The sequence below is a fragment of the Arachis ipaensis genome, chromosome B03 (assembly GCF_000816755.2).
Source record: "Arachis ipaensis cultivar K30076 chromosome B03, Araip1.1, whole genome shotgun sequence".
NCBI lineage: Eukaryota > Viridiplantae > Streptophyta > Magnoliopsida > Fabales > Fabaceae > Arachis > Arachis ipaensis.
The window spans coordinates 12,766,885-12,776,350 of NC_029787.2; the positions used below are offsets into that span (position 1 = coordinate 12,766,885).

A 9,466-nucleotide genomic window follows, 5' to 3' on the forward strand; every position below is an offset into this window, starting at 1 on the left:
TATGTATTATAGACTATATAGATTAAAAAAAAACACTGATAGGCTATATAGATTAAACTATAATTAGTATATACATACTTTTAAATAATTAAATTAATAATAATAAAAATATTTTTTTTAATAAGTTATGTCAATTATCTTTTCACATTATCAATTATTAACAAAAATTATTAATAAATATAATAATTTATAATTTTTTAAAAATGAATTTAATTGATAAAATTTTTTAATAACGAATTTAGAGAACGATTCATCTTTTAAGGAAGGAGTTTAACCATTATTAACCAAACAAAAATGAGTTAACAATTCGACAGTTTTGCCTTTTAGGCATTAACCAATAAAAGAAGGATAAAAAATAGAAGAATATAGCTGTAGGCACATATTAGTGTGGTTTGTGACTTGGTGAAGCTGCTGCTGTGAGTTGCATAGCTGTGTGAATATTCAACTTCGTGGTATCTAGTTTTATTGCATGATAGTCCTGTATCTCACAATTAAATTTGTTATAAACAAATTCGCCATCAATTGACTTTATTAATTTTGAGATTGAAATCAGATTTAATGCCAAAGATGGAATATAAAGAACATCAATGAGATATAATTTGTTGGAAATTTTGACCATGTCAAAAATTGAAGTTGTGACAATACTTTTGTTTGGGACCGTAACTCTAACCGGATTGATTGTTTTGGTGTGAATGAAATACAGCAAAAATATGTGTAACATAAACAGTGGCTCCTGTGTTAATGACCCAAAAGTCACTATTCCGTGATAAAACGATGGACATGATCACAGAATTACCTTATCGGAGGATGGAGGTTCTTGCTCTTTCTCATAGGTCATCATGTGTTGACAGCAGTACACTAATCACCCAAACAAAATGCTACTAGTCAATGGTTCAAGAAGATCAAGAAAGTTAGTTTAGTTTGCTATAGGTGACTTGGTCAATAGTTAGAAGTCTCAGACTTCAGAGTGATTCAAATCGTTCCAGAGAAATCAATTAGTTCAGTTTCTTGCATTTCAAGCTATTGTTTTCTACGCATTGTTCTTGCTGCAATTCTTGTATCTTAACAACAATTTCCACATCATGCTTTTGAAAACAGATTAGAAAACTCATTTTATATATCTCAATTCGGCTTTTTTAATTTATGATTCAGTATTAAAAAAAAATGAACTTAACAGGATGGTAAGGGAACTTGAACTTTCAACAATTTTAATTATGTTACTGTTGAAAAAATCTTACCGCATTTTTAAGTTATGTTGTTTTAATTATGATTTATATTTTCCCCACCTTGGTTATTACTTGTTACTATTAGTGTTATTTGTAAGAAAATTTTCATAAGAAAATCTCAAGCGTCAAAGTTCTTTTGAGCATGATCGATTGGTCATCACTGAGTATAGTCTCTACAAGGTACACATACACCTGTAAGTGAAATCAAGGTTACTTATACAGAGATTATTTTTTATTTTTAATTAAATGTAACAACACTGGAAAATGAATTCGTTTGTGTTCTCATATATCCATTGTACCATACATATATAAATTGTAAAAAAAATTAATTGAGTTCTTATCACCAACTCACAAAAATAATAATTTCACATAAATGAGTGAAAGTAACAAAATAAATTCTCATAATAGTCTCTGAAATTCACGTAAATATTTAATATAATCTTCAATAATTCAATTTTTTCATACAGTCTTTCAAATAGAGCTCACAGTAGTCCTTAAACATATTTCGACGACATTTTGCCACGCTCGAGGGCTCCAAGGACTAATTGAACTTGCTCATTTCCAATTTATACCCATGTTGATCTTTTCCATTATATTTAGCCATACATCCCCAAATTTTCATAAAATTTATCTCTTCTAGTCTTCTTCTTGTTCATGTCTCTCTTCTCATTCTTCTCTTTGGGATTCTTGCTCATGTGGATGATGGGTGACAGTAGCACGTGAAAGCTCTGTTTGTTCCCATCTAACTGAAGTGTTACATGGCAGCGATGAGATCCCTGAAGGTCAGGCTCATCAATGGCTTCTCGAACATCACCACGGCCGCAGAACATGTTCCATTGTTCCTTCAGATTAGCCACCCACGTGGACCCTGACTCGGTCTCGAACTCGAACGGCCCTAATTTCTCTACCATCACGCCGCTCCTCATGTCCTCCGCTTTCGATATTGCCCATTTGTTAATCTTGTAACGCTCCTTCTTCTTCCTAGCAATGCGTAGTAGCGCCCAAATGACAAAAATAACCGCTAACGAAGAAGCACGCGATAATAATGTGTTTTTGTGTTTGTATCTTGTCTGAATGGCTTGTGAGGTTGGGGTGGTAGTTGCGGAATGGTTGTTGCTGTGAGTTGGAGTCGTGGTGGTGTAGGTGAAGGAGATGTTGAGGCTAACGTCGAGTTGAAGCGGTTGAAGGAGATGTTTAGGAAGTGGAGGTTGTTGAGTGGAGGAAAATCGGAAGGAAAAGTTCCGGTGAGGTTGTTGGTGGTTGAGAGAGGTCACTGATTTTAATGTTTGGGAAGAAGGAAGAGTAACGTTGATGTTGGTGGTGTTGGACCACCCAAATGGTGAACCTGTTGTGGGACAGGTTGAGCGTTTGAATGACGGCAGTAGTGTAGTGAAGACACGCTACTTCCAAACTGTTGTTGGATGATACGTTTTGGAGCTCTCCAATGTGTCAAAACATCGCCATGTATAACTCATCATCAAAAATATGTTCAAAGATCACTATATGAGTACTTAAATATGTTCAAAGACCACTGTGAGTACTTAAAGCTCTATCTGAATAATTAGAGTAGAAAAATCAAAATATTAAGCATATGTTTAAGCAAAGACTACTATGAGTACTTAAAGCTCTATCTGAATAACTAGAGTAGAAAAATCAAAATATTAAGTACTCAAAACTCTATCCAAATGATTACAATAGAAAAATCCAAAGAGTGAAGACTACATCATATATTTACTTAAATCTTAGGACTACTATGGAGATTTAGTCGAAATACAAAAATCCAAAGAGTGAAGACTACATCATATATTTACTTAATTACTTAAGAGGAATGCTAGAGGGCCAATAATTTTTGTGATTTGTAGCCATTAAATAGCCATTAATGATGGTTTTAATAGTGTAAGATTGGTGTAAAATTTCATCCAATGACTCACTTTTCTTTGCTGATTACATGCTGACCAGAATTTAACAAAGTTGGTGTCCCCTTAGACTTTTCTTTTACTTAAATCTTAGGACTCCTAAGGAGATTTAGTCCAAATACATCGGTCCTAATTTATTTCACATAAATATTTCCCACTAATTTGACAACACAGAGAATTATTTTAAGGACATCTGTCACAAAAAAAATCACCACCTAACTTTATTCTTTAATATAGCAAGCACTGAAAACAATCATCAATCAACAAAGATGAAATTCAACAATAACAAAATTGAACACCTTTGCATTGCATGAAGCCATTCAAACTATTACTAGTTGAATAGAGCAAAAACAGAGCACATATTCAATCTTTCAGAGACGTGGCCTTATTAGTATTATTTCTTCACATATCAAGAACAATCCATATTAATCATAACACAGAATTCTTAAAAGTCCACACTATTATTCTGGCTATTTCTATATATACTAAACACGGTTACAAATGAAAAATGTTCTCCTATCATAAACTCTTTGGGTGCACATGCGATAATAATTTTTTCTGAAAACTTGTGAAATTTGGGGGAACTCATCAATCTGCAGCATCATTATTACGGTGGTTGTGACGATTGGTGTCCACGGGTGGGGTGTGACGATCCATTGGCAACTTAATCTTGCCTAGTGAATCAGTAGGGACCAGTTTGAGATTCTCACAGTTGCAAATTTCAACCATGAACCCATCTGGGTCTTTGAAGAAAAGTTGATCTATTGCTATTCCTTCTTCTGTTTCCAGCGTCCCTTTCTTGTACTTAATATTCATCTCCTTCAATTTTCTCTCCATTTCTTCCATATCTTCACACTATTAATATATACAACCAACAATAGAAGAAATTCAATTAACTTTCTTTCCTTGATGTTTTTTTCTTAAAAAAAAATAAAAAAGAAGAACAAAGTGCTGCATGAGTACTAACAGGTAACTGATATATATACCTGAAAAGATATATGATTGTCCTGAGGATCCAAGTGTTGAGGATCAGAAGGCAATCGATCTTCGTGGTTGGATTGAACCAAATGGATACCAACTCCATAGTTGAACAACCATGCACCTTCGAAGTCCAGAACTTGAGGCCTCTCAATGGGAACAAACCCCAGCACTTTTGTGTAGAACTCTATCGACTCCTTCACGTTTCTACACAGCCTCGAAACATGGTTCAATGCTAATAACGGAGCTGCTGTCTCGTTATCATGCCCTTTATCTTCTGCTTTTTCATCACCCTTGTTATTATTATTATTATTATATCTATTGATTTGTCCCTCTTCTTCTCCTCTTCTAATCTCTTGTTGATTTTGCATTATTGTAATATTAATTAATGTGATGTGATTGATGTGAAATGAGTAGCTATTTTATACATATAGATGCGGAGTAGATGTGTAAGCATGCATGTATGCATTGTTGTGAAGGGACGACACGTGGAGGGAAGTTGAAAGAGGGAGGGTTGTACGTGTTTGAATATGCATGCGGGAACAGTGATAAGTTTGAGAATTGAACTTACACACATAACAACGTAACAAAACAGAGAGACAAATAAACTGGTTTCTGTGCGCGCCTCTTCTGTGGCAGGCGGTGCTACTGTTTCCATTTTCCAAGATAGTGTCTCCAATAATGCCAAATACTAATGGCACAGAATATATTACGTGTGATCAATGTCTACTTGCTCAATAGTTCATCTTTTTTAAAGTTAGAATTCAGAATCGAATTTGTGCCACTTATAGATGAATATAAAAAAAATGATGTTATTTAAATTAAAATACAATTAAAAACATAAAAATTAAAATATGAAAGAAAGAACTAAAAATAATAAAAAAAATTAAAATCTTTACCTTGGCAGTGATGAAAATAAATCTGGAAAAAAATTGGAAAAAAAATTTGTAACCAAGAACATAAAGAGAAGAACATACAGAAAGTGTGAAATTATGTGGTTATGTGCATCCTTTTTATAGAATAAATTAAGGGTACAGTTGGTAGATATGGAATAAATTTCTTATCTATTTCCTCCAACGATAATTAACTTTCCCAACGTGAACGCAGAAGCTTGAATTTTTAGCTTCACGTGAACGTACGTTCAGAGGTGAAAGTACTTCTGGGTTAGGGATTTCAAAAGGTTGCCAAACATGACAATGAGACGTTCAAGACGTTCAAACGGACTTTTCTATTATCCAACGTGAACCCACCTTTAATGACTACAAATTACAAAAATTGCTACTCTCTAGCTCTTCTCTTTCTATTATTACTTTATACAGCTAGCAATCTCATCACTATTTTTATACTTCTATTTTGACCACTCTAATAGTACAATAACTACACAAATTCTTCAATAATAATAGTAATCTCGTCGCTCTAATAATAAAAAATTAGATTTTTTTTTCATACAAGATTTGTTCCAGCTTACAACTTTATGCTTTTCCATTATTAGTATAGTTGTCAGAACTGAATCGGTGATCGAACGGTCAAGCTACTGAGTTATTGGATCATTGGTTCAACTGGTGGGTCACTGGTTGAATCGGTTAACCCCGGTCCTATGTAAATAAAAAATAAAAAATAATCAAAACTTTAAAATTAAAATTTAAAATACATATTTTTACTAACATTTTAAGAATATCCAGTTATTCTAAAATAATATGAAACAGAAATAATAAGTATTTTGTTAATTTTACTCTATCATAAATATTTTATTTTGTTTTTATATTAAAATAATAATTATTTTTAAATTTTAATAATTTATTAATAAATTTATATCTATTATACTATATACTATTACAAGTATTTATTAAAAAATAATATTAATAGATATTATATAATTATAAAAAAATAAATGAATTTATATATAATATTAAAAAATTTATACATAATACAAATTTTATTAATATAGTATAAAAATTTGGTGAATGCTACCCAACTCCTCTAAAATAATATGTAAGTTATCTTTTATGATGGGTCAAATTTTAATTGGTTATTATCTTAATTATAGTTGGGTTATTTTGTAATTTATTATTTGAGATGGGTAATGGTATAATTTCTTAAAATATCAAAATTCCACTCCTATTAATTGAAGCACCTTTCCATTCCTCAATTCTTTCTTCATCGCCTAGCTTCGGTCCTTCCAAGTACCACCGTCGCCGCCGTGACAAGAAACGCCGTCGTCGTCATCTACTGTACTCTCACGCAATCTCTCTTCATTCAGTACATCATTCCTTAACTACGTTATTAAATTACCGTCCTTCCTAGTATAGCCAGCGCCGATGTCATTGCTATATGTTGTGGATCACTCCTTACTAACATAATTAATGATTAATTTAGTTATTAAATTTTTTATTAAAAAATATATTTATTTAATTACGTAATAGAACATATATTCATATGTAAAATATAATATAATAAAGTAAATCTATTTAGGGTACTGAAAATATAATTAAAATCATGAACATATAAATATAATAGTAAAATTTGTATTCTAAACAAGTAAACATATGCTTTATCATACATAAATTATTTAAAAAAATTGAATAAATTGTTAAAATTAATAACAAAAATTTAAAATGATAAAATCCAAGTTAACCAAACTAACCATTAATTATGTTGATAAGGAGTGATCCACTAAAAAAAGAGAGATTGAATGAGAGGATAAGAGATAGCGATAAGATCAGCACTAGCTATATTGGGAAGGACGGGAAAGTTACGATGAGAATTTAACCACGTCGTTAAGAGATTATGATGACGACGTTGGTGTTTCTCGTCACGACGGTGATGCTTGGAAGGACGGAAGCGTGATGAAGAAAGAATGGATGAGTGGAAAGGTGCTTTAATTAAACGGAAGTGGGGTTTTGATATTTTAAGAAATTATATCATTACTCATCTCAAATAATAAATTACAAAATAATCTAACTATGGTTAAGATGATGACCAATTAAAATTTGACACATGATAAAGGACAATTTACATGTTATTTGAGAGGGGTTGGGTAGAATTCACCTAAAAATTTTTGTATATAATACATAAATATTTTATTAATTAAGTGAGTTAGTCTATGATATACGGATACTGATATAAACACGGGATATGACATGACACAGGATATGCCGATTTTAAATTCTTATAAGACATGGAGACATAGCATATATATAAAATATAAAGTATTTTTTAGATACATTACAATGATATTTTAATATATTATTGATATTAAAATATAAAATAATTTTTTAATTGTTTTTAATTAATTCTTCTTTTAATTATTTTTAATAAATAATAATATATATTTCTAAACTCATTTCAAGAATACATATTAAGAATAAGGCTTTACACGCTGACATATGATAGTATTTACGTGTGTCCAAATATGTCCGGAGAATAATTTTTTATTTTTCATTAATACACGATTGGATACAATAGACACGCGTGTCGGACGAGTGTCAACGAGTGTAATGTCCGATACACAGACACGGCAACTTAGCAAAGTATCCATGCTTCATAGGGTGGTTAACGTTCTGGGTATGTTGTCCTCAAAAAAATTCTATATTGTATATCACAATTTTTGTATTATGTACCAATATTTCTGTATCTAAAATTTATGTATTGTGTGTATTTCATTGGTTGAGTGTTAATATTTTGGGTATGTGATTTTTTTTTTGTTCTATACTAAATTTCTATATTGTGTACCAAAATGTTGTGATGTGTATCAAAATTTTTGTGTCGGAATTTTCTGAACATTTATGGAAAAAGAAGAATATAAAAGCAAAGAGGACAATGATGATAATAATAAAGGAGGATGAGGAGGAAAGAGGAAGAAGACAGCAATGGCGACAACAACGACGCTTATGAAGTGGAGTACGAGAGTTTACAGTTGATTTGTGCTACTTGTGCACGGTATGGGCATGATAAATCGTTGTGCATGGAGAAGGATTCCTTGGAAGGAAACATAAATTCCTTTGGTGATGGAAAAAATAATGAAGCCCCAACACTAGTGCCACACAACAATCATGAGATTCAAAAAGAAGCTGAATCAGAAGCTCGTGATTTGGGTGAGAAATTAGGAGTTGTTAAAGGGAAGGATGTGGTTACGGAATCATTGGCTCCTCACGTGCCTGATGGTCTTGTTAATGATGCATGCATGGATGATGGAGAGGGCTGGCAACAAGTGTTGCGTAAGAAAAAATTTACAATGGGCCAGTCATCAGGTTTGAAGGACCAAGATGGAAAGCAGCACAAGTTTGGTTCGAGAAGGGTTCCAAGGCCCAATTTGCATGGTGATGGAGGCAAATCAACTGGCATTAGGATGGGGAAGCAAGAAAAACATGAAATTGCGCCATCTCCATCGCGCAGAACTCCTGCACGTCGTGGAATTTCTCTACGGAAGCGTCCTCGGCCTTCCTCCTTGCAGAACTCGAACTTTGGTGGATATGGCGAGCAAGGAATAACGACATCTTTAATCCCCATGAAACTTGGCCTCCGGAAAAAGTCATTTGTCTGGCATTAACTTCAGAAAAAGAGCTTAGAAATATTTTTGAATTACAACGTATGTCCCTTCCCTCTACTCTAAATGGTTTTTGGAATCCCCCATCCATTGGTACTTTTAAGATTAATTGTGATGCTAGTTATTTTGGTTCGGGTCATAGTGTTGGTTTTGCTTGTGTTATTAGAGATTGTAATGGGAGCTGGCAAAGGGGGTGTTTGGGAATGATTGAGAGTAATAGTATTCTTCAAGGAGAATTGTTTGCTATTTGGAGAGGATATCTCTTAGCTTGGGATGTGGGTCAACGAGATGTTATTTGTGAGACGGATTGTGTGGAAGCATTTAATCTTGTTACTCAAGATGGTTTTGGGTTTATTGATCCACTGGTGCTCAAAATAAGAGATATCATGCATTGGAATTGGCGTGTTGACTTTCGTTTGATTATGAGAAATGCAAACACGGTGGCAGATACTATGGCAAAGATGGCGATGAAGTTACAACTTTCGCATGTGGAGCTTCTTTCACCTTGGGAGGAGTTTAAGAGTAGTCTTAAACGGGACTGTCCCTCTATTTAAGCAGTTCCTTGTTTTGTTTCTTTTGTTTTTCTTTGTTTAATTTATTTCAGTCACCAAAAAAACTTGTAGGCTCACGGTCGATCTGCTGGTCTGCATATTGTTTTCTGTGATCATTATTTTAACTTATCATTTGTTATGAGTTGTGGCTTAAAAAAGAATGCAGAGTGGTCCAATTCTTACATTAGATGAATCATGGTAAAAAAAAAATATTAAAATTTTGATATTCAAAGAGATTTGTTGAACTTG

At 32.7% G+C, this 9,466-nt stretch overlaps 2 protein-coding genes across 2 annotated transcripts in view; one reads left to right on the forward strand and one right to left on the reverse strand.

Moving 5' to 3' along the window:
• The window catches only part of LOC107629670 (methyltransferase-like protein 13), a 26,889-nt gene that overhangs the window by 11,357 nt on the left and 6,066 nt on the right, over positions 1-9,466 (forward strand). The gene's annotated exons all lie outside the window — the stretch shown is intronic.
• LOC107629668 lies at positions 3,418-4,536 on the reverse strand. The gene is made up of 2 exons (XM_016332507.2): positions 4,129-4,536; positions 3,418-3,997 (listed from the first exon to the last, which is right to left on the reverse strand). Exons 1-2 carry the CDS (start codon positions 4,489-4,491, stop codon positions 3,731-3,733), a joined length of 630 nt encoding a protein of 209 aa, XP_016187993.1. The 5' UTR covers positions 4,492-4,536; the 3' UTR covers positions 3,418-3,730.